The sequence below is a fragment of the Thamnophis sirtalis genome, unplaced genomic scaffold, assembly GCF_051295495.1.
Source record: "Thamnophis sirtalis isolate CommonGarterSnake01/CBP01778 unplaced genomic scaffold, rThaSir2_p1.2 scaffold_3, whole genome shotgun sequence".
In the NCBI taxonomy this organism is placed as follows: Eukaryota; Metazoa; Chordata; class Lepidosauria; order Squamata; family Natricidae; genus Thamnophis; species Thamnophis sirtalis.
The window spans coordinates 19,684,921-19,710,760 of NW_028261383.1; the positions used below are offsets into that span (position 1 = coordinate 19,684,921).

The following is a 25,840-nucleotide window of genomic DNA, read 5'->3' on the forward strand; positions in this document are numbered from 1 at the left end:
TCGGCCACTTTTAAGAGACATGGACTTCAGCTCCCAGCTGGCTAGGGAATTCTGGGAGTTGGAGTCCACAAGTCTTAAAGTTGCCGAGGGTAAGAAACACTGCATGTAAGAGATATAAGTGCTATGGGAGAATACTGGCAGAGGTTTAACATTAACAGAGCTGGAAGGGACCTTGTAGGTCATCTAGTCTCCTTCCCCTAACAGGAGACCCTACTACACCCTTTCTGGCAAATGGCAGTCCAATCTCTTCAGTGATGAAGCTAATAATGGTTTGCTGGAAGCTGGCATTTACTTCCAGATCCGGCAAAAGCCAGCTCATAGCAAACAATGGGTTTGCTTAATGACCGCCGCAAAAGAGGCTGCAAATTCGGATTCTGCTTTACAACCCTCATGGCTTAACAACTGTAACCTGCCAGGCTCAATTTCGGTTGTAACTTGAGGACCAGCTGAATTCACTGTTGAGAGAGAATGAAGTTATTCAACCAACATCGTCTCTCCATGAACCTTGTGCTCCAGCTCAACAATTCTAGAAAAACATAAGGCAGTCTTCAACTTATGACCACAATGGAGAGCAACATTTCTGTTGTCAAGTGAGACTTTTGTTAGGTAAGTTTTGCCCCGTTTTACTTCCTGCCACAGTTGTTTGTGAATTGCTGGCTTCCATGTTGATTTTGCTTTTCAGAATGTCACCAAAGGGGAATCACACGACCCCGGGAGGTTGCAATGGTCATAAGTATGAATCAGTCACCAGGCATCTAAATTTTGATCAGGTAACCACGGGGATGCTACAAAGGTTGCAACTGTGAAAAACTGTCGTAAGACACTTTTTTCAGGGCTCTTGTGACTTTGAACCGTCACTAAATGAACTGTTGTAAGTTGAGGACTACCTGTATTTTTTTTGTGCCAGTGTGTTGTGACACAGAGGCTGTCTAGGCCACTACTAGGATGTACACCAGTGGTGAAATTCAATTGTTTTTACTACCGTGGGAGTGGCTTGGTGGGCGTGGCTTGGTGGGCGTGGCAGGGGAAGGATACTGCAAAATCCCCATTCCCTCCCTATCTCACTAACCTGCTTTCCAGCTCCGTTCTCCTGTTCAGGGCAGCAAAAGAAAATCAGTTGGGAGGCTGGGAGGCAGCAGGGGCGTGGCCAGCCTGTTTGCCGGTTCTCCAAACTACTCAAAATTTCTGCTACCAGTTCTCCAGAACCTGCTGGATTTCACCCCTGACATAAACGTACACTATTCAGAATTGGGCAGCGGAAGTGGTGGATGAGCGCACGTGTGCAACTCCACTGGCGCACGCAGCGGGCGACTTAAGCGCAGCTCCATCTGTACGAGCAGCAGGTGCACATGCCTGCCTCTCTCACAAATGGAGCTGTATGCACATGCTCATCCGTTGCTCGCATGGAACCATTCCCTCCTGCCCCCCCACCCCACCAGTCCACAAAGTTTGGAGATGGCAAGTCCTATTCAGCAGGGTTCCCCAACCTCTGGTCCCTGGACTGCACTGGGCCCCAGCATGCCAGCAACTGGGACACACAAGCAAGTGAAATCCCATCCATGGGATGTAAACCCCCCCCCCTCTATGATCCATGAAAAAAAATCTCTCTCCACAGAATTGGTCCCTGATGCCCAAAAGTTTAAGGCTCACTACTATAACAAGATTTGAGGGAGGCAAAAGCTTTATAGTCTGATTAAAGAGGCTGCTATTTGTTGTCACGAGAGGCCATGTGGCTTGCCGCAAGTTACTTATTATTTGTTAGTTTAATATTCCCTCTGGCCTTCAAAAGCATCACGGTGAATAAATAATAAGGAATAGCAAGAAGTCACCGGAGTTTTTGTCAACAAAGAACAGGCACGAAAATGACTCAGTGTGAACATAGGAGAAATGAAATGAAAGAGGACAAAACCCACACCATCTCATGCATCCCTTCTCACATCCTAGGTTTTAGAGGTTTTGACGGATGGCATGAAATGTTTTATAACTCTATCAAAAGAGGCAATTGCTGGGAGTAACGAGACCTTTTTAAAATTTCATTTGGAAAAGCCCGGACAACAGAGGACTTCTCTGTAAGGCATAGGTTCCCCTCACACATATGTGCTAGCCGTTCCTGACTCTAGAGGGCAGTGCTCATCTCGCTTTCAAAGCTAAGGAGCCAGGGCTGTCCGAAGACATCTCCGTGGTCATGTGGCTGGCATGACTAAATGCCAAAGGCGGCCGGAACGCTGTTATTTTCCACCAGAGTGGTCCCTATTTTTCTACTAGCATTTTTATGTGCTTTTGAACTGGTAGGTCAGCGATGGCGAACTTTTTTTGGCTTGTGTGCCATAAGTGGGGGGAGCGCAGGGGGGTCATGTGCAGGTGTGCCACACCTATAATGCAATGCGCGACCCCCCCCCAGTGCGCATGCACGCACTACAGGTTGCGACCCTCCTTCCCTGAACCCTCCAGAGCACTTAAAACGACCCTCCGAGCAAACCAGAAGTCCATTCCCAAACTTCCGGCTTGCCCATAGGGCCGTTTTTTGCATTCCAGAGGCTTCAGGGAAGCTCATGAAGCCTCCAGAGGAATGTGGGGGCAGGCTCTTTTTGCCCTCCCCAGGCTCCTATAAAGCCCCTGGAGCCTGGGGAGGGCGAAAAATGGCTTTAAAAAAGGATGAACTCAGGCCAGCTGCCCTGACAAATGGCTCCGTATGCCACCTGTGGCACGTGTGCCAGAGGTTCGCCATCCTGGTGCTAGCTTGTCAGAAGCTGGGACAAGTAACGGGAGCTCATTCTGTTACGCGGCGCTAGGGATTCAAACCGCTGAACTGCCGACTTTTCTGATCGACAAGCTGAGCGTCTTAGCCACTGAGCCACCACGTCCCATCAAAACCACGTTGCTATATTTCCTTCTTATTTCCTCTCTCTTAGTATTACAGCACGCTTTTCCCTGGAAATTCCTTTCCATTCCATCATTCCCAAATCCTAGGGCCCTGGGCTCTGCCGTGTTCCTAAATGGATGCTCTAATTAGCATTTCCCCCTTAAACTTGCTTTCGTTAATGTGTGAGATACTACAGATTCCCTTACAGAAGATTTTGCACCTGTGCCATATGGATGAACTCCGGCTGAGAACCCTTGTATCCTCTCCATGAGGGGAGAGTTGTCTGATGCCTCTTCAAGAATTGCTATCAGGCTGAGGATTTTACCTCACTGAGAACCTTAATAGAGAACGTCTCCGAAGATCTTTTTCAAAAGGCAACAAAAGGCTTTATTTTTAAACATTTTGATTCTCATCCAAGAAGCTTTTTCAGAACTGGAGAAGATTCTAAGATTAGAAGTGAAATGTTTTCATTAAAAAAAAAACAAACCAAGAAAATCCTGTTGCCTTTTGGAAAACCACATTTGAGACAACCATGACCTGGATGATTGAGAATCTCCGTAGACATTTAATAGCACTTAGACTTATATACCGCTTCACAGTGCTTTTACAGCCCTCTCTAAGCAGTTTACAGAGTCAGAATATGGCCCCCAATTACCTGGGTCCTCATTTTACCCAACTCGCAAGGACGGAAGGCTGAGTCAACCTGGAGCCTGGTGGGGTTTGAACTGCCGAACTGCAGCTAGCAGTCAGCTGAAGTAGCCTGCAGTAACTGCACTCTAACCACTGCGCCACCTCGGCTCTCTAATTTAATACAGAACAAAGGGTCAGGAAGAGGCTTTTAGAATTGAAATCAGCTAATCTAAGCTCACGTATTCACAGGGATCCTTATCAAAACACCCAGGAGATACAAATATCTTTCCAGGTCCTGTTTGAACGCATTCGTTGAAAGGGGCGTCCAGCATAATTGGTCCAACTTCGCAAGCTTTCTTACTCCTGTTTGAATGGTTTGAAGTTTCCTGGCATTTATCTGGAATCTCCTTCCTTACATTCATTCTCCCACTTAACACCCTGGAATGTAAGGGAACAAGCCCATCATGACTATTGCCAAGAGTTTTCCTTACTATAATAAGGAAGTGGAGATCTTTAGAGGTTCTTCATGCCCTCTCCTAGACATCTGATTTTTGAGAACATCAGTTAGGTGTCCCACAAGTGCTCGTTCTTCAAACTCCTTGTCCTGTAGAAGTCTTTTCCACCTTGATAACATTGATATGGTCATTTTTCCAAGATGAATTCTTGTATGATATTAAGGCTCTCCCTGGCATGGATTCTCTGATGCCTCTTCAAATTTCCTCTCTCGTTGAAGCATTTCTGGCAGTGAGAACATTTGTACGGCTTCTCGCCCGTGTGAATTCGCTGGTGTTTCTTCAACGTCCCCAACCGGTTGAAGCCCTTCCCACACTGAGAACATTTATAGGGTCTTTCACCAGTGTGGGTTCTTTGGTGTCTCTTCAGGATTCCCGCCAGGCTGAAACATTTCCCACACTGGGAACATTTGTATGGCCTCTCTCCAGTGTGCGTCCTTAGATGCCTCTTCAGGATTCCCGTCTCTCTGAAGCATTTCCCACACTGAGTGCATTTGTAGGTCTCCCCGGTGTGAATCCTCTGGTGCATCTTCAAACAGTTGGTGTGGCTGAAGCATTTCCCACAGTGGGAACATTTGTAGGGCCTCTCGCCGGTGTGAATCCTTTGGTGGGTCTTCAGATTTCCCGACTGGTTAAAGCACTTCCCGCACTGTAGACATTTGTATGGCTTCTCCCCGGTATGAATTTTCTGGTGCTGCTTCCAGTATTTGGCCTTGTTGAAGCCCTTCCCACAGTGAGAACATTCGTACCATTCATCTTCGGGATTGCACACCGGAAATCTGCTAAGTGAGTTTGAGTTAGTCAAAGTTTTCCCGGATTCCGGAGAAATATTACGTGTTTTCCCTAGATTGTCCAAATTATTCCCTGTTCCATTATCAGAGATTTCAAGTCTTTGCTCACTTAGGATGTGTTCCTCCTCTTGACTCATTGTTGAAGTAGGCTGGTAGCTGTCCTCAAACCTTTGTGGACATTGTCCCAATTTCTCCGTACAAGCTAATGAATTCGGTTCCATTTGATTGTGGTATCTTTTATCATATTGGGAGAATAAGGGCACATTATTCTTTTTGGACATAATGGCCTTTTCAGTAAGAGCAGTAGTAAATTCCTGTTGAAGTGAAGTATGGACGGACTTCTGCTGTAGCTGCTCTCTTGACTTGTAACTTTCTTCTTCCATTTCTACTTTTATTGGCAGATTCCCGGAACCAAACTCTTGATCTCTCCCGCGTCTTGACTCCGGTTCCTCTCCTTGATTCTTGGAATTTTCCACTTTGATCTCTGCTCCCAGGAGGCTCTCTACAGAGGAAGGGAAAGAAAAGTTAACAATGAGGTTACTTGCCCCCAAGGTGTTTCTAATCTCCTTCTGAATGGTGTTTCTGTCCAAATGAATATCTTTTTGGCTCAAGGAATGTATTAAAATTCCTCCTTACCAATAAGCACAAACATCTCAGCCTTCTGAGCCAGACCCGGTCAAGTTAACAGAACCCAAGAAACAGTGCAATTCTATTTTATTGATCTTATTTGATAGATTTTATTGATTGACATATCAATCTTTCCCAATCTTGGCAACTTTTAAGGTATGTGGATTTCAATTCCCAGAATTCCCTGCCCCCGCCACACGACCACGGAGATGTCTTCGGACTGGGCTGGCTCTTCAGCTTTGAAATAGAGATGAGCACCGTCCCCTAGAGTCAGAAACGACTAGCACATATGTGCTTGGGGAAACTTTACCTTTATTGTACTTCTATAACCGTCTGGTTTGGTACAGCAACCAAACAGGACAGGTGCGGATTTCAATGGATAGTTAGGATTGCCAAAAACCCCACAACTAGCCTGCTTTCCACTGAGGGCCTAATTATTGCATGGGCACGAAGGAAGACTGAAAGTATCTACAGATTCCCTCACATCCTAGACATAAACTGTTCCTACTCCTCCTCTCTCTATAGTTCTAACACTATAGGCCATTGCGTGCCAAAACAACTGGACAGTTGTTTTTCCCCCTCATGCCATCACTCTGCTGAACACCTGATTCCCACAGCCCTATCTTATACCTAAGTAGATTTACCCATGTGGTATGGCTGTATTATTTTTATCCTTCTCATTTGTTCCACCTTCTTCTCTTGTTGGTATCATTATTATGATTATTATTACTTTATTATTCTGATTATTATTATTATTTTATGGTTCTGCATGTGCACTGATAGCTTATGCACTGAAGACAAATTCCCTGTGTGTCTAATCACACTTGGCCAATAAAGTTATTCTATTCCATCCAAAGTATACGACAATAGTACCAAATCAAGGGTTCATCGACAAATGCGCGATAGACATGTGCGCCGACAAAACCACGACAAATGAGCGCCATCAAAATTGCAAATTGATTTTCGACAAATGCGCGCCGACAAATGCGTGCCGACAAAATCGCGTCATCAACAAACTAACCCTAACCCTAACCCTAAAATTTTTTCGATTTTATTGTGCTTGTCATTGCGCTTTTGAAGTCGCGAATTTGTGGGCACGATTTTGAAGTCGCGTTTTAATTGGTGCTAGTTTGTTGGCGCGCTTTTGTCTATCACGCAATTGTTGGGTCACGAAATCAAGGCACCAAAACAAATTACTCTATTCACCAGTGATAAAGTATTTGTGAAGTTTTTTGCTATGAAGAATAATGTAAATTAGAATTTTGTTAGTTTTACCCTGTTTCCCTCAAAATAAGACCTCCCTGGACAATAAGCCCAATTGGGCTTACGCTAAAATAAGCCCTCCGGCGAAAATAAGCCCTCCTCAAAAATATCGCAACACAGCAGCAGCCATGAGGGGACACCACGCCTCCTGTACCTCAAAAATAATAAGCCCTCCCTGAAAATAAGGCCAAGCGCTTATTTCGGGGGGGGGGGTGTCAAAAGAAAATAAGAGCCTGTCTTATTTTCGGGGAAACACAGTAGTTGGCATTACTACTTATTACAACTGTTCTTTAAATTACCTGACACCCTATAGTAGGTTTCTGACTTGAGGTTTTGTTCTGTTAAAAAAAAAAAAAATCTCCAGGACCTTTACATGTAGAAAAACATAGAGCAAAGCTTATGGTTTTTATATTCAGGACAAAAACATTGACGAAGGTGCTTCTGTTAGAAAATTTATTGACAGTGACATTTACAGTTGTGTAGGTGCGTAGTTTAGGGAGTGTCAATTCTCTACTAAATTTACACTTCAGGGTAATGGACCTCAACACTACATCGCGCCAGGATGCCTTCCCTGCTGGAGCCTTGAAAAACTGCACCAGATCCTTGCGGATTCCTGGAACTGTATGTGATCCTTTGATGCTTGAGGGACTTCAGGAGCGACAAACCCCCACCTGCCTCATCCATTCTCCCTCCTGTATCCCACCAGATACCGAAACAGTGTCTACAAAGTTTGGTGGTGGGTATCTTGCTGTCGGTATGTGGGTGGCATCAGTATCGATGAGATAATTGTGAACACGTCAGCGACTTTATTTGGATGAAAAGTATATGGACCACCTAAGAATCCCACATCTTATAGCCAGAATTCCAAAGGCAGTCTCTATGATCCGACTTGCTCTTGAGTGACAGTAGTTATACAAGTGAGTCTGGCCTCTCGAGACTGGAATCTACAGAAGAGGGAAAAAAATTGCACAATATTATTACTCAACGTATTGGATGAAGGGTTTGTTTCCGCACTGATAGTCCTCAATTTCAGTATCAGCATTCATATATATATATGACTTTATTTATTTATCAGCACAAATACAACATATATGTGTGTGTGTGTGTGTGTGTGTGTGTGTGTGTGTGTTGTATTTGAGCTGATAAATAAATAAAGGGAGACTAGTATAGATCTATTTCAAGCTATTTATCTCTCATCAGCTAGCCATACCCTTACTGGGATTTGAACCTGTGCTGTATTACATATTAAGCAGTTGTGTTAACCACTAAGCCACAAGGTTCTCCTTCTTAATCAGCTGAGCTAGGGAAATAGGTATGTATTTAGTGTCACAACCCCTGGTAAATAGCTTGAAACAGATCTATACTAGTCTTCCTTTATTTATTTATCAGCTCAAATACAACACAAATGTAACAAAGGGAACAGTAAAAATATTGGCCTTCTGTCTGGATGGTCTCTTGTGATGAGCCGATAGACAGAGAAAGGAAGCAGTATGCCTCCTCCCATATTTGGGCATACCAGGGGTTGTGACACTATATATATATGTTGGCTTGAACATAAAGCTACATGCAGTTAATTCTCGACTTACGACCATGATTGAGCTCAAAATTTGTTGCTAAGCAAAACTGTTAAGTGAGCTTTGCTCCATTTTATGACCTTTTTGCCATAGTTGCTAAGCGAATCGCTGCAGTTGTTAAGTTAGTACCATGGTTGTAAAAGTGAATCTGGCTTCACTTTTGCTTGTCAGAAGGTCTCAAGATGTGATCACATGAGCCCAGGGCCTGAGACCATCATAAATATCAACCAGTTGCCAAGCATCTGGATTTTGATGGTGGGACCATAGGAAGGTTGCACCGGTTGTGTGAAAAATGGCCATTAAGTCACTCTTTCCAGTGCCATCGTAACTTTGAAGAGTCACTAAACAAATGGTCATAAGTCAAGAGCTACCTGCATAGCAAAAGTGCAATTTAATCAACCCACCTTGGAATGGCTTCCTGAAGTTCACATGCAGAGGGAAAGGCTGCAACGCCAACGACAATATGTGGTATTTTAATTTTGTCCCAGGTGGTGGAAAAATCCAGTTTGCCTTTGAGCAGAAGGCTGTCAAGGACGCAGTGGCCCAGTGGCTAAGACGCTAAGCTTATCGATCAGAAGGTCAGGCTGTTCAGCGGTTCGAATCCCTAGTGCCGCATAATGGAGGGAGCTCCCGTTACTTGTCCCAGCTTCTGCCAACCTAGCAGTTCGAAAGCATGTAAATAATGCAAGTAGAAAAATGGGAACCACCTTTGGTGGGAAGGTAAGAGTGTTCCGTGCGCCTTCGGCGTTTAGCCATGCCAGCCACATGACCACGGAGACGTTTTCGGACAGCGCTGGCTCTTCGGCTTTGAAACGGAGATGAGCACCGTCCCCTGGAGTTGGGAACGATTAGCACATGTGTGCGAGGGGAACTTTTACCTTGACTGTCAAGGTGCCTCTCCTGAAAAACGCCCCCATTGTTCCTTCGTCCATATGCACCCACGTCAACCATAGTGAATTTGTATTGGGCATCATCGCACATGCCCTTCAGCACTATGGAATGATGTCCTTTGGAACTTAAAATATTCGCTGCCACAACGAGGTAGGGCTTTAATTTGTGCATGTTTTCCATTGATTGCTCTGGCACAATTTGGAAAATTCTGCAGTGTCCCCCACAAAAATCCGCTGCGATGTTCAGTCATTGCTACAATTTGGGGGAAGGGCCCCAATTCATCCAGATGGCTTAGCCAATTGCAGTGAGAATTAAAGATACCGTCATAGTTCACATCCTGTAGCTTGCAGCCACACTTTGCTAAGAAGCACCACACGGTAGGAATCTCAGAGTCAGAATCAGTATAGAGCTGGAAGGGACCTTAGAGGTCTTCTAATCCGGCCCGTTCCTCAAGCAGGAGACCTTACACCATTTCAGACAAATGGTTGTCCATGTTGTGGCCTGCAAGCAGCCAATGGAGCTGACAGCAGATTCGGACAGTGAGGAGGTTGGGGAGGAACATGGGCCGGTCCTGGAGTCTGGGGAAGACTCTGAGGAGGGCTCTGTGTCGGAGGCAGAGATGGGGCCAGGGCTGTCTGACAGTTATCAGCTGCCCTCAGAGCCAGACATCAGTGAGGCAGACGAACAGCCGAAGCCTGTTCCCCGTGTGCGCATGCACAGAGTTGCCAGACGAAGGGAACAGCTAAAGAACGGGTTGACTTGGGAGTAAGGCCACAGGTAGATGATGAATGGCCCCTCCCAGAGGAAATAAAAGAAGAGGGAAAGGGGAGTGGAGTTTGCAGGAGACCATTAGTTCGCTTAATTAGTTTGTGACTCTTTGAGTCTCCTTGCCAAGTTTTGCAGATATCGGCCTGGCAGCTCTCCAAACCAGATAAGGTCTGTGACTGTAAATCCTCCCTTGAAAGACTTTGATGAATGGGAATGAGCAGAATCCACAGTCAATTAATAAAAGGGTTTTTTGCCAAGACAAGGAGTTTGTTTCATGCTCTTGGGAAGCCTTGGTCACAACAGTCCAGTCTCTTCTTAAAAGCCTCCAGGGATGAAGCACCCGACACATTTGAAGGCAAGCGGTTCCACTGGTTAATTGTCCTCACTGTCAGGAAGTTTCCCCTTAATTCCAGATTGCTTCTCTTAGTTTCCATCCATTGTTTCTTGTCCTGCCTTCTGGGGCTTTGGAGAATAAGCCCTTCTGTGGTAGCTTCTCAAATACTGGAATACTGCCCTCATGTCACATGAGGTACCGCACAACACAAGTTATATCCATCCTTTTTTTGGCCTGGATGTATTCAGAGACCTCACATACAGTATGATCATAATTGATCCCAGAACATCTGTTGCTAAGTGAGGCAGTTGTTAAATGAGTATTGTCCCCATTTTACAACCTTTCTTGCCACAGTTGTTAAGCGAATCACTGCGGTTGTTAACTTAGCAACAAAGTTAATTAAGCAAATCTGCTTTTCCCATTGATTTTGCTCTGTTGCTAAGTGAGGCAGTTGTTAAATGAGTATTGTCCCCATTTTACAACCTTTCTTGCCAGTTGTTAAGCGAATCACTGCAGTTGTTAACTTAGCAACAAAGTTAATTAAGCAAATCTGCTTTTCCCATTGATTTTGCTTGTTTAGAAGGTCGCAAAAAGGGAATTGCGTGACCCCGGGGACACTGCAACAGAGGTAAGTATGCGTCAGTTACTAAGCGCCCGAATTTTGGTCATTTGATCATGGGGATGCTGCAATGGTCGTTCAGTGTAAAATGATGGTTGTAAGTCATGTTTTTCAGTGCTGTTGAACTACAAACGGCCACAAAACAAATGTTGCAAGCTGAGGACTACCTGTGTCACCTCTTTCTTTTTCCTCCACTGTAGGTTGCAGTGTATTCCTCGCCATGGTACTGCCAAAGTTGATCCTCCAGAATAGTGTAGGCACTGAAATCTTTCCTCAGCAAATCTGTGAAAAACGTCCAGGTTTCCTCGTCCATTATTCAGCTTGCATTGCCACTTCTTTTCACAAAGGAATTGTTTTTCTTGCCGATTTTGGTTTCCTGTGTTTCCTTCTATGTTTTCTGTACTTTGTTGGTTTGATTGTCCCCTAGCCAGACATTAACATTCACAGAAACATAAATGAAACAGTTACACAACCGTCTCCAAACAACAGAGGCAACATTCCCCCTGACGTGCAGTGACGCAGAAGTCTAAATCGTGTCTTATGCTGAAGAACATCAAGACAGGATAATCTTGAATTTCTTTCTCACACCCTTCCCGTGTCTCTGGACTAAGTTTTGGGCAGCTTGCAAATTTAATAAATACCGTATTTTTCAGAGTATAAGACACACCTTTCCCCCCCCCCAAAAAAAGAGGGTGGAAATCTGGGTTCGTCTTATACACTGAAAACAGCATTTTTGGCCTCCCAAAACCCTGCACCCTTCACAAAAATGGACGTGCAGAGGGTTTGCAAAGTGCTCCTGGGGGATGGGGGGAACAAGCAAAAAATGGCCTGGTGTTCACTCGTTTTTGCCCCCCGCCCCCAGCCCCAAGAAGCACTCTACAAGCCTCCTAAAGATTATGCATGCCCTATTTTTGGCAAAAAAACAGGCCCCTTTTAGCAAAAAACAGGCCACTTTTTGTGAAAAACAGGGCACTTTTTGCTCAATTTTGCTCCCCCCCCCCCCCCCCCCGGGAGCAGGCCTCTCAAACTCTCTGCATGCCCCATTTTTCACCAAAAATGAGGCGTGCAGAGGGTTTGGGAGGCCTGCAGAGTGCAAAAACTTTTTTTTTTAATTTACCTCTTCAAAATCTTGGTGCGTCTTATACTCCAGTGCATCTTATGCGCCAAAAATATGGTAAATAAATAAATAAAAGCCGCCCAGAGAGGGTTTGGATTGCGAGCTGGGCATATATATAAATTTAATAAGTAAATAATGCAAATATGGATTTCAAGTTAAGGATGGAAAATTATTTTTTGAGCATTCTTTGTCCTGCTATATTCCCTCCTCAACACTTTCTTCATCTTTCGGTCTAAGTGACTAAAAAACAATACGGTATGTCTTTTGCCCCTTTGGAGGTTAAGTAAATAGGTAAGTTCCTATTTACTTAGAATAAGAACAATGGAAAGTGCTCCTATTGAAAGTAAGGAGACAATAGAAATCAGAACACTTTCATTCCCTTTCTTACAAAATGCTTGTGTTCCTTATTGAATGCTCCGATTCAGAATTCCGCAACGTTTCTGGCTTTGTGGACCAGCGGGGGAATGGTTCTGCACGAACGCCCAGCACGTGTGCGCATGTACAGCTCCATCTGCACAAGCAGCGTGCACAAACGCCTGCCGCTCACTTAATTGGAGCATGCACGCATTCGCTGGCCTTCTGCTTGTGCAAGTGAGGATGGAAGGCAGGCAAGCGTGTTCACCAGCCATTTCCATGGCCTGTTGCAAATCTTTCACGGCCCACTAGTAGGCCAAAGCCCACAGGCTGGGGACCCTGCTCCAATTCACTTTTCTTTGGAGGTCAGTAAATGGAATTAAGGATGTGGATGATTTATTCATTGATTTATAGGTCTCCCATCTCACCCAGCACTGACCCTAAGTGGCTTACAACCAAATAGAACACAAGACAAAACATTAAAATAATAAAGATTAACAAAAAAAATATAATAAATATTAAAGATAAATTAATCAATAAAATAAAATAATACAAAACAAAACAAAATAATGAAATGTTCAATATTAATTTAAAAATAAATATTAAGATTAATCTTATCTCCAGACAAGATGAGAGGCATCAAATCTAATCTAATCTAAAATAAAACCAAATCTAAAATAAAACAACATAAAATAAAACCAAATCTAAAATAAAACCAAATCTAAAATAAACAACCAAATCTAAAATAAAACCAAATCTAAAGTAAAACAAAACCTAAAAAAAACCAAATCTAAAATAAAACCAAATCTAAAATAAAACCAAATTTAAAATAAAACCAAATCTAAAATAAAACCAAATCTAAAATAAAACCAAATCTAAAATAAAACCAAATCTAAAATAAAACCAAATCTAAAGTAAAACCAAATCATTTAAAATAAAACCAAATCATCTAAAATAAAACCAAATCATTTAAAATAAAACCAAATCTAAAATAAAACAACCCAATCTAAAATAAAACCAAATTTAAAATAAAACCAAATCTAAAATAAAACCAAATCTAAAGTAAAACCAAATCTAAAGTAAAACCAAATCATTTAAAATAAAACCAAATCATTTAAAATAAAACCAAATCATTTAAAATAAAATAAAATCATTTAAAATAAAACCAAATCATTTAAAATAAAACCAAATCTAAAATAAAACCAAATCATTTAAAATGAAACCAAATCATTTAAAATAAAACCAAATCATTTAACATAAAACCAAATCTAAAATAAAACCAAATCTAAAATAAAACCAAATCTAAAATAAAACCAAATCTAAAATAAAACCAAATCTAAAATAATAAAAGAAAATCTAAAACAAAATAAAACAAAAAACAAAAGAATAGAATAAAACAGAACAGAACAAAACAGTTGAGAGGCTAACCCTTGCCAATTTGTCTGAATGCCAACGCCCGCCTTACTTAAAGAGCCAATGTTCCTGTGCTCCGACTGGAGAGCCTCCGGGGCCATCCTTTTAGGAACAGGCTGGACCAGATCCCACTTGGCTGTCGGCAAGTGAACATCTCTCTCCTTCAGGTCTGTGACTGCCTGTAAAGAGTAAGAGACAATCATCCCCTTCTCATCCAATTCCACTGCAATAGAAAAAAGCTTGAAGAAAGCTTTTACCCTCACTGTAAAATCCTAACCTATTTAAAATAATTTCCTTTACTGATCCATTTTTATTATCACAAGAGTGGAATGGATCCTCTATTACAGTGAGGGTGAACCTATGGAAGTGGCACACAGAGCCATCTCTCTCTGGGCACATGAGCCATCACCCGTTGCTCTTCCGGGTTCCAGCTGGACTTCACACAGGCGGGAGCGCTACACATGCACGCCAGAAAGACCAAGTGGCCGCTGCACATGCGCACACTAGAAGATAATCTTCCCAGCATGTGCATGCACCCTGGGTGGCTGGTCTTTACATGCACATGTGTGCTAGAAACCGGAAGATTATATTCACGGCATGTGCATGCGCAACAGGCATCTGCTCTTATGGTTTCCGGCACGCACGCTCCAATTTTGGCACTCAGGTTTGCCAATGCCGCTCTATTATCAGGGGAGTCAAATTCTTGTCAGCACGGCATCGGCATCTGACGTATCGTGACTCTCCCCCCTTTCGCTAAACCGGGCATCAGCATGGCCAGCGCGTGACTCATCTGGCGGCCTGCAGACCGCGAGGTTTGAGAGCCCTGCTCTATATTAACAATGCAGGAAGTCTTTGATTTAGATCCGTTTAGTTAACAATGGTTTCAAATTACAGCAGCATGGAAAAAGAGTGACTTATGACCCATCCTCACACTCTGCATCCCTCCCGCAGTCACAATTGCAATATGGGCGGCAGCGATGCTCTGGTGATCACGTGGCCAGCATGACCACTACACCCTGAGGCACACGGAACGCTTCCCATCGCACTGGTACCTATTTATCTACTCACATTTGCGTGCTTTCAAAATGCTAGGTGGGCAGGTTGCGTGGCATGACAAAACCGCGCTCGACTAAGCCGCGCCCGATTAAACCGCGGCGCTGTCATCAACAGGGCGACAACAGCGAGCGCGGAGAAAGAAGGGCACTTTAAATAGCGCTTTGAAAGCAAGCCGATTCAACTTAAGGTAAGGGTTAGGTTTAGGGTTAGCTTTAGGGTTAGCTTTAGGGTTAGGTTAAGGGTTAGGGTTAGGTTAAGGGTTAGGATTAGGTTTAGGGTTAGGTTAAGGGTTAGGTTTAGGGTTAGGTTTAGGATTAGGTTTAGGGGGTAGGGGTTAATTTTAGGTTTAGGGGTTAATTTTAGGTTTAGCGTTTACAGCGTGCTTCTGTCTCCGCGCTGTTGTCGTGCTGTTGATGACGTCAGCTACGCGGTTTAGTCGAGCGCGGTTTAGTCGAACGCAGTTTTGTGGTGGAACCCGCAGGGTGAGCTGAGGGAAGGACCAGGGGCTCAACCCATTGGGTGGTCTGAAACCTGGACTGTCAGCTTTCTCCTCAGTTCTAGGTGGCTTCCCTCCTTGATTAGTTTCCATTCGTGGCTTCTTGTCTTGCCTTCTGATGCTTTCAAGAATCGGTTGAGACCCCTCTTCTTTGTGGTAGCTCCTCAGATATTGGAACACTGCTATTATGTCTCCCCTAGTGCTACTTTTCACTAAACTAGACAAACACAATTCCTGCAACTGTTCTTCGTTAAGTTTCTGCTTCCAGCCTCCTAATCCTTCTTTTTGCTCTTTTCCACACTCTTTCTAGAGTCTCTACATCTTTTTTTGTAATATGGTGACCAAATTTGGATCAAAAACTTTCTAGTTGACAACCTCAGGGTCTTTAACTGCTGAGCCACTGTGCCTCTCTCATGCTAATATTTCATATCACCAGTCTGGTACAGGGCAAAACTCTCTCACAAGGTTGATACACTTACCTCTTTCAAAGCAGTTTGCACCATCCCTAATCTTTCGGAAGGAAGCATTGAGCTGGGAGGGTCTGGGGATTCGATTCCAGGTCCTGCAGGAAATGAAAACAAGACATTGCAATAAGAAGAGGCGAACTTAAGCGGCTGGACAAAACAGCTGCCCACAAGGGCTTGTTGCGTTCTGAACCAGGGAGAATCTTTGCAAGAAGGAATTTTGAAACTGAACAACGGTGAGAAATTGCCTCTCTTGCAACCCCCCCTTTCGTTTCCATTTTTAGAAATCGCTGGTCGGTTTTCTTTTCCCACATATCTTCCTGTAAAGGTAAAGGTTCCCCTTGCACATATGTGCTAGTCGTTCCCAACTCTAGAGGGCGGTGCTCATCTCCATTTCTAAGCCGCTGTCCGAAGACGTCTCCGTGGCCATGTAGCCGGCATGACTAAACGCCGAAGGCACACGGAACACTGTTACCTTCCCACCAAAGGTGGTCCCTATATTTCTTCTTGCATTTTTACATGCTTTAGAACTGCTAGGTAGGCAGGAGCTGGGACAAGTAATGGAAGCTCACTCTGTTAGGGATTCGAACCGCCGAATTGCGGACCTTTCTGATTGACGAGCTAAGCAGCGTCTTAGCCACTGAGCTCATTTGACAAAAAACAGGCCATTGTTTGCTCATTTTTGTCCCCCCCCCCCCGGAACACTCTACAAGCCTCCTAAGGGCTATTCATGCCGTCTAAAAAAAACAGGCTCGTTTTTGCGAAAAATGGGCCGTTTTTGGGAGGTTTGCAGAGTGCAAAACCCTTTTTTTTTTAAAAAAAAAGCCTCTTCAAAACTTTGGTGCGTCTTATACTCCAGTGCGTCTTATACTCCAGTGCATCTTATACTCCGAAAAATACGGTAATTATTTCTTCGAGCCATTTTCTTAATCTTTTCCAATATTGTTTTACTTTTGGGCATGTCCACCACATTTGGTAGAATGTTCCCCGATTTTGTCTACATTTCCAGCAGTCTGGTGATATGTTCAGGTGCATTTTGGCCAATCTCCCTGCGGGAAGGTGCCAACTGTAGAATGTTTTATACATATTTTCTTTATAAGCTACTGACATTGTCAATTTATAATTTTCATTCTAAAGTTTCTCCCATTTCTCCAATTCGATATTGTAGCCGAAGTTTTTGGCCCAAGTTATCGTATTTTCTTTAACTACTTCCTCCTCCATTCTATATTTCAATATAATTGATATTTTCTTAATCAATTTATCCTCTGTACCTTGTAGAATCTTATCTAATTCTTGAGGTTCTTTTTAGAATCCATATTGTTCTATGTCTTTCCTATATCTTGATCCATTCCAGTCTGGCTTCAGGCCTGGCTACAGCACAGAAACCGCTTTGGTCGCATTGACCGATGATCTCTGGCGAGCCAGGGATGGAGGCCATGCCTCCATCCTGGTGCTCCTTGACCTCTCTGCGGCTTTCGATACCATCGACCATGGTATCCTTCTGCGACGACTGCGGGAGGTGGGGGTGGGAGGCACTGTCTTACGGTGGTTCTCCTCTTACCTCTCGGACAGGTCGCAGTCGGTGTTAGTCGGAGGGCAGAGATCGACCCCTAGGCCCCTAACATATGGGGTGCCACAGGGTTCGGTCCTGTCCCCCCTACTTTTTAATATCTACATGAAACCGCTGGGCGAGATCATTCGACGGCACGGGATAAAATACCACCAGTATGCGGACGATACACAGTTGTATCTGTCCGCCCCGTGCCAACTCAATGAAGCGATGGACGTGATGAGCCAGGGCCTTGAGGCTGTTAGAGACTGGATGGGGGTTAACAAGCTTGTACTCAATCCAGATAAGACCGAGTGGCTGCTGTGCTTCCCTCCCAATAATTGGCCAAGTGTTCCATCTCTCAGGCTGGGGGGTCAAATAGTACGCCCCTCAGACAGGGTCCGCAACTTGGGAGTCCTCCTGGACCCACAGCTGACTTTTGAACACCATTTGTCAGCTGTGACCAGGGGGGCATTTGCCCAGGTTCGCCTGGTGCACCAATTGCGTCCCTACCTGAACCGGGAGGCTCTCACAACAGTCACTCGTGCCCTTGTGACCTCTAGGCTGGAGTACTGCAATGTGCTCTACATGGGGCTGCCCTTGAAGAGCATTCGGCGACTTCAGTTGGTCCAGAATGCAGCCGCGCGAGCGATCGTGGGTGCACCTCGTTTCACCCACATAACACCTATCCTCCGCGAGCTGCACTGGCTACCTGTTGATCTCCGGGTGCGCTTCAAGGTGCTTGTTGTCACCTTTAAAGCCCTTCATGGTATTGGATCTGGGTACTTGAGAGACCGCCTACTGCCAATTACCTCCACTAGGCCAATAAGATCCCATAGATTAGGCCTCCTCCGAATTCCATCAGCCGGTCAATGTCGACTGGCAACTACCCGGAGGAGAGCCTTCTCTGTGGCTGCTCCGACCCTATGGAACGAACTCCCCGTGGAGATTCGTACCCTCACCACCCTCCAGACCTTCCGCATAGCCTTAAAAACCTGGCTGTCCCGACAGGCCTGGGGCTAAAGACTTCAACCCCACCCGAATAGTATGACTGTTGCGCTTTTTAATGATGTATTGTCTTTATGTGTGTATCTTGTTTTGTTTTTTCCCTCCCCCTGGATTGTGAGCCGCTCTGAGTCCCCTCAGGGAAAAGGGCGGCATATAAATAAAGTTAAAATCCAAAAAAATCCAAATATCTAGCCTGAATTTGCATGTATGGTCACCAATTGATGTCTATGCCTTGCTCTTTTAATTCTTGTCTGTTTTCAGTTCCCCATGGTCATTAGTAAATCTTTGTATCTCTTTATTTTATCTATATCTAATATGTTTGGATAAATTAATGCTTCCATCATTGAAAGCAACCTTGGCAATTCTTACAATGTATGGACTTCAGTTCCCAGAATTCCACTGGGGGGGGGGGGAATTGAAGTCCACACAACTTAAATCTTGCTGAGATTGAAAAACACCGTACTAAGGTGTATCGTATAGCCATGACAAACGTTGTTCCTTACGAATTCAGCTACTCCAGATTGGGTGATCCACCTAACTTATTGCATTTATCAAAATTTGCTCTTTCTAGGAAACTGATCGAGGTCAAGAATTCTGCCCTCAGTTTAAGCATACCACAATGCGGGAGGGATTTGGTGTTTGCCCATTCCTAGGGCGTTCTTACCCAGCATACCGATCTCCACTTCAACGTTTTCTCTCTTCACGGCTTCTAAGGGCTCCTGCTCAGCACATTCGAAATTGGTGGGTTCTTCATTTGGTGGCCCCTGAAACAGGGAAGACAAGTCCTACTCAGGATTCATTGTGCCAAAACCAGGAATCTTGGGGGCTGGTTTTCATGGAGGTTATTGTAGATCAGAGGTGTCAAACTCAAAGCCTGCAGGCTGGAGCTGGCCCACGGGGTGCCCTGGAAACAGTGAAGGACCGGCCCGCGGTGCCTCTGCCAGCAAAAACGAAGCCCCATTTTTGTTGATAGAGGGTTGCAGGAGGCTGTCTCAACCGAAAATGGAGTTCGGGAGCCCATTTTCACTGGTGGAGCGCTCGGGCCGTCACAGGTGCCCCCGACATGAGTGATTTCAAGTTGGCCACGCCCACCCTGGCCATGCCCACCCCAGCCCCTCAAGATCAAACGGTTCCACCACAAAACCACGCTCGACTAAAGCGCGCTCGACGAAACCGCGTACCTGACGTCATCACAGCGCGACGAAAACAGCACGCTGTGAGCGGTAAAGCTAAAATTAACGCGTAAACCTAACCCTAACCCCCCCAAACCTAACCCTAAACCTAACCCTTAACCTAACCCTAAACCTAACCCTTAACCTAACGCTAACCCTTAACCTAACCCTAAACCTAACCCTAACGCTTAACGTAACCCTAACCCTTAACCTAACCCTTACCTTTACATGAATCGGCTTGCTTTAAAAGCGCTTTTTAAAGCGCCCTTTTTTCTCCACGGTCGTTTTTGTCGCGCTGCTGATGACATCAGCGACGCGCTTTAATCGGGCGCGCTTTAGTGGACCGCGGTTTTATCGTGCCACGGATCAAACACAACCATGAGGCAGCCCTCAATGAAATCCAGTTTGACACCCCTGTTGTAGATTATGTGACTGAGTTACACAATACCATGCAAAGTTCTAGTTTGCTCAGCTCTTATTCGGTATTTTTAGTGTTGCTGGATTTGCCCTGCAGGGAGTGCTCTACCAGTGAATTTTCTCCCTGCAATAAAGTTCTCCAAGTTTACATTGCTCTGCACGAAATAAAAAGTGAAAATATTAGCGTAAGACACTTTGTCCAGGTAACCCTCGACGTATGATCGAATATTGAAGGCAGGGGTGTCAAACTTGATTGCATTGACGGCCGCATCAGGGTTGTGTTTGACCTGGGGGGGGGGGCATAGTGGGTGTGGCCAGGATGGGCGTGGCCAGCTCAACATCCCTCGTGTCGTGGGTACCTGTGGTGGCCCCAGGGCTCTGCCAGTGAAAATGGGCTCCCAAGCTCCATTTTCGATTGCAAAGGCCTCCTGCAACCCTCTGCGAACAAAAACGGCGCACGGGAGGGCTGCAGGCCAGTGCGTTTTTGTTGTTTCCAGATTGGCGCCGTGGGCCAGAATTAAACACACTCTGCGGGCCAAATCCAGCGGCCAGGCCTTGAGTTTAATACCCCTGATCTAAGGGGTTGCCATAAAGAAGAGGGGGGTCTACCTCTTCTCCAAGGCACCTGAGGGTAGAACAAGAAGCAATGGGTGGAAACTAATCAAGGAGAGAAGCAACCCAGAACTGAGGAGAAATTTCCTGACAGTTAGAACAATTAAGCAGTGGAATAACCTGCCTCTAGAAGTTGTGAATGCCCTAACACTGGAAGTCTTTAAGAAGTTGTTGGATAACCATTTGTCTGAAGTAGTGTAGGGCATTCTGCCTGAGCAGGAGATTGGACTAGAAGATTTCCAAGGTCCCTTCCAACTCTGTTATTCTGTTACATGAATCTTAACTACACAAAGTAATAACAATAATGATTTCGACTGCATTTTGAAAAAAGGACTTGGAAAATTATGAATTATATCAACAATTTCAGAAATATTGGTGGTAGTGCTTAAAATTCTCATAATCACCAGAACTAAAAACAGACTGAAGTAGTACATCATTCCCTGTAAGGATTCTAAGTGTTTCTAGCACCCAGGTCCATTTCAATCATGCAAACACCAAAGATGATATCATCAAATCATACCTGACAGGCTTCTGATTTGATTCCTTGCTGACTCCGCAGGAAGTCCTCCACCAGGGCCACTGCCTGGGAACACGTGTCCGGCCTCCTGGGTTGAACCCAGCTCTGGAGCTCCGGTGGGAGGCTGGCCAGGAACTGCTCCAGGATGAGCAGCTCCAGGATCTGCTCTTTGGTGCGCCTCTCCGGCTTCAACCACTGGTGGCAAAGCTCCTGGATCTGCTTGTAAACCATCCGAGGATCTTCCACTTCCTGGCAGCAGAACTGGCGGAAGTGTTGACGCTGGTCCTCCCTTTTCACCGCTTCCCCTTTCAAGATGGCGGCCTTCACCTTCCCATAGTTGTCCCGTTCTCCGATTTCCAGCTTCTGAAAAGCTTCTTCGGCTTCTCCGCTCAAGGCCGGCAGGAGACAGGACACCCACTCTTCTCTGGGCCACCGGCAGGCTTGGGCCACCTGCTCGAAGGAGGCCAGGAAGACCTTGGGATCTTCCCAGGGAGAAGCATCCGACATCTTGGACTTGCCCTCTCCTGGATGAACCGGTTGCAGTGTCTGGAGGAACTGTTGCCCCTGCGAATCCCAGCGCTCCTCCATCCCAACGAACGGGGCCCTCCCGTTCCTCTCAAATGCGCCCCATCCTGCTTCTTCAGATGTTGAACTGCAAAACCCAACTCCTTGTTGACTCTCGTTTACTTCTGGAGCTGCCCTCTTGTTCACTAGCGGTGCTTTCTCTTCTGATGACCTTCGTAGATCTAAAATGTAAACCATTTTAAAACTCAGTTTTTTTCCCTGAACGCCATCACTCTGCTAAACAAATAATTCCCTTAACACTGTCAAACTATTTAGTAAGTCTGCATTACTATTGCTATTAATCTTTTCATCGTTCCTATCACCCATCTCCTTCCACTTATGACTGTATGACTGTAACTTTGTTGCTTGTATCATTACAATTTATATTCCTACCGTATGATTTGATGGCTTATTTGTACCCTACGACTATCATTAAGTGTTGTATCTTATGATTCCTGACAAATGTTATCTCTTCTTTTATGTATATGCACCAAAGACAAGTTCCTTCTGTGTCCAATCACACTTGGCCAATAAAGAATTATCTTATCTTCTCTCATTTCCACCAAAATATTGTAAGCAGAGGTGGCATTCAGCAGGTTCTGACCAGTTTTGGAGAACCGGTAGTGGAAATTTTGAGTCGTTCAAAGAACCGGTAAATAACATCTCTTACTGGCCCTGCTCCCATCTATTCTCTGCCTCCTGAGTCCCAGCTGATCTGGAGAGCCGAGGTGGCGCAGTGGTTAAATGCAGCACTGCAGGCTACTTCAGCTGACTGCTAGTTCAGCAGTTCGGCTGTTCAAATCTCACTGGCTCAGGGTTGACTCAGCCTTCCATCCTTCCGAGGTGGGTGGGTGAAATGAGGACCCGGATTGTTGTTGGGGGCAATATGCTGACTCTGTAAATCTCTTAGAGAGGGCTGAAAGCCCTATGAAGTGGTATATAAGTCTAACTGCTATTGCTATTTGTGCTGTCCCAACAGTATATAGCTAATATAGGAATGAAGAGCTGTCTCCTTTAAGAAACTACCTCATGGGAAACGTAACTACCTTATGGGAAATGTAGTCCCATAACATGTGACCACATCTGTGCTCACTGATTGGGCAGTGGGGTACTCTGCCCGGGAAATTGTTTTATTACTGACCAGGAAATTGTTTTATTACTGATCATTCACTGAATCACCTTCGTTACCAGAAGCAGCTTTGCACCAGCAGCATGGGTTAGAGAAATTAATTTTTTACACTACCTGATGGGACAGATCATGGAAAGCCAGAAGAATCTTAACACTGAACTGTAAGTTTTGCTATTAAGGATGCCCGATAATAAACGTGATCTGAAAAATATTCCTAAGCGTGGAGTTAACTGGCTGCCCGAGCAGAACCTCATTGCCCAGGGCAGAACACTATTGCTATTGGAGGAAATGGGGATTTTGCAGTAACCTTTCCCCTGCCATGCCCACCAAGCCACACCCTCAGCACCGGTAGTAAAAAAATGTGAATCCCACCACTGATTGTAAGGCGATGCAACATTTCCAGGTCGTATCATATTCTAAAACGATTACTTAATAAAAACAAGAAAGCAGATAACTTGGCTACTCTTCCCTCCTTCTTGTCTGTTTTAAAATGGCATCATCGGTCCTTTTCAATCCATTCCCTAATCTTACCAGTAAGGTAACAAGCCCCATCCAGTTCCACCCCAAAATATAGAAAGAAGATAAAATAATCAAAGGAAGCCTTTAAAAACATGCCGCACTTTAACTATGAAGATTCTCAATCATCCAGGTTATGGTTGTTCCAAAAATGCTTTTCCCCCCAAAAAGGCAACAGGACATTCCTGGTTTTTTTATTTTCTTTTGCAAACGTTTTGCTTCTCAACCACGAAGGAAATGAAGAAGCTTCTCAGGATGAGAAATGAAATCTTTTCAAAAACCCCAGGAAAGGCCAGTTGTGTTTTGAAGAAAAAGCACTTTTGGGACTTTAAAGGCTACCTTATCTTCTTTGAGTCTTTGGTGCTCTAGGACAGGGGTCTCCAACCTTGGCAACTTTAAGACCTGTGGACTTCAACTCCCAGCGTTCCTGGTATAAGTAGTCCTTGCCTTAAACCCATTTGTTTAGTGCAGGGGTGTCAAAACTTGGCAACTTTAAGACTTGTGGACTTCAATTCCCAGAATTCCTCAGCCAGCATGGCTGGCTAGGGAAATCTGGGGGTTGAAGTCCACAAGTCTTAAAGTTGCCAAGGTTGGAGACCACTGCTCTAGGAGCTTGTAGGAACAGTCTGTCCTGATGATGTTACCTAGTCAGGTAGTGAGATGTTTGCAAGGAAACAACCACCTCAGAGAGTATCAAGCATCCCCCAGTTTAACCCCGAGTTAGGGATGCTCTCTTATATTGCAACGCTCTTACTTTTGCAAATCAAAGCGGCCTTATATTTTTCACACCGTGGAATCATACGAATTTAATGCCGATCCAGCGATGAAGGGAGCAACAATCAGATTATCAGATTAAAATCTGGATCCAAGGGAAGCGCAAACCGCCCTGTCCTCTCCTCTCCCAAAAGGGTTAAACGGGGATCAGCTCACTCGCCGCCTCCACCCCAGCAGGAGTTCCGCGGAGCCCACAGGAAAGACGGACAGAAAAGGAGGGAGGCGATCGCCCTTCTTTGCACCCCAGGGGAAAAAAAAAACATCTTCACTGGTCTGCAAGCCCCCGGCCTGCACCGCTGCGCTGGAAAGGCAAGCGAGGCGCGCAGCTCAGTGCTATGCCGTGCAATGCAAGCGGTGCAATGCAATGCAATGCAACCCGCCCAGGCTCCTTCGGGTTCGGGGGTGATCCGAATGGGCGGAGCGAGGGATCCCCGGGGCGGAGGCCTCCCGGTGCAACGGTTTGCCGCAGCTCCGGAGCGAACCTCCGCCTTCCCCGCCCAGGATTGCACGGCTGGAGGCCTCGGCAGCAGCCACGCACGCACACACACACACACCCGCCGGCCAACCTCCGGCCCGTACCGGCAGCGGCGGGACCCGCGCGGTTCCTCTCCTCCCCGTCCGGTGGGCGTGCGAGCGCTGGGGGCCCCCCGGGACTCGCGGCCGCCGCAGCTGCGCCCATCAATCCCCGCCTCGCTTCGCCTCTTGCTGGCTCGGCGGGAGCCCGCGGGCGCCCCCTCCCGACAGGCTGCGGCTTTGCTTTGTGTCCCTCCGCGGTCTCGGACCGGCCGGGCGACGGAGAGGCTCGTCCGTGGCATCAAAGTTAGAATAGAAGAGTTGGAAGGTACCTTGGAGGTCATCTAGTCCAACCCCCTGCTCGAGCAGGAGACCTTACACCATTTGTGACAGATGGCAATCCAGTCTCTTCTTGAAAGCCTCCAGTGATGATCAATCAATCAATGAGTAGCACTGGAAGGGACTTTGGAGGTCTTCTAGTCCAGCCCCTTCCTCACGCAGATTTGGATCAGATTTGGGGAAAGCTGCTCAACCCTAATAACCCTGAGATGGATTTCTGAGTGGTCTCCCAACCAGTTCCCAAATGGAGCCCACCTTGCTTGTCTGTTTATTATGACAGATTAGGAGTGACATGATAGCTGTGTCCCAATATTTGAGGGGGGGGGCAACTTATTCTCCAAAGCCCCTGAAGGCAGGACAAAAAGCAACAGATGGAAACTAATCAAGGGGAGCAGCATCCCAGAAGTAAGGAGAAATTCCCCTGGCAGTTAAGAACAATTAATCGGTGGAACAACTTGCCTCCAGAAGTTGTGAATGGTCCAACAGTGGACGTTTTGAAGAAGATGTTGGGTAACTATTTGTCTGAAATGATTATAGGGCTTCCTGTCTGAGCAGGGGGGGGTCAGACTAGAAGACCTCCAAGGTCCCTTCCAACTATTATTCTATTCCATTCTTCTGCTTTTTAACGTTTTTCGAGAGCCACTATTGATCAGCTAGCTGTGTGCTTCCTTCTGCTGGAAGAGACAGCCTAAACTTTTGGGTCAAGTGAGGAATAGAAAGCTGGCTTTGTTGCACAGCGGCTCTGTGTTCGAATTCTACAACCCTACAGGTAGCTGTTGCTTTTTTCTCTCCTACTTCCCAGCTTCTCCCCGACTTCCCTGCTTTGTGGTTCAGAGAGCAGCACTTCGGCTATCAAGTACATCATCTGTGGCATCAGATTTGGGGAAAGAATCCTGGTCTGCTTCCTCAGAGTGGCAGTGTTGAAACTTGCCCCAGAAGATATATCTTCAGAGGAAAC

General features: G+C 45.5%; 1 protein-coding gene across 1 annotated transcript; it reads right to left on the reverse strand.

The window, feature by feature from the left end:
* Positions 1–3,463: 3,463 nt before the first annotated feature.
* On the reverse strand, positions 3,464–24,732 carry LOC106541662 (uncharacterized). Its single transcript, XM_087711426.1, is given in 7 exon segments — positions 3,464–4,140; positions 4,142–5,298; positions 13,809–13,935; positions 15,788–15,870; positions 18,994–19,093; positions 21,051–21,793; positions 24,610–24,732. Coding segments are annotated over 7 exon segments (2,367 nt in total). The 5' UTR covers positions 24,710–24,732; the 3' UTR covers positions 3,464–4,083.
* Between the last annotated feature and the right edge of the window lie 1,108 nt (positions 24,733–25,840).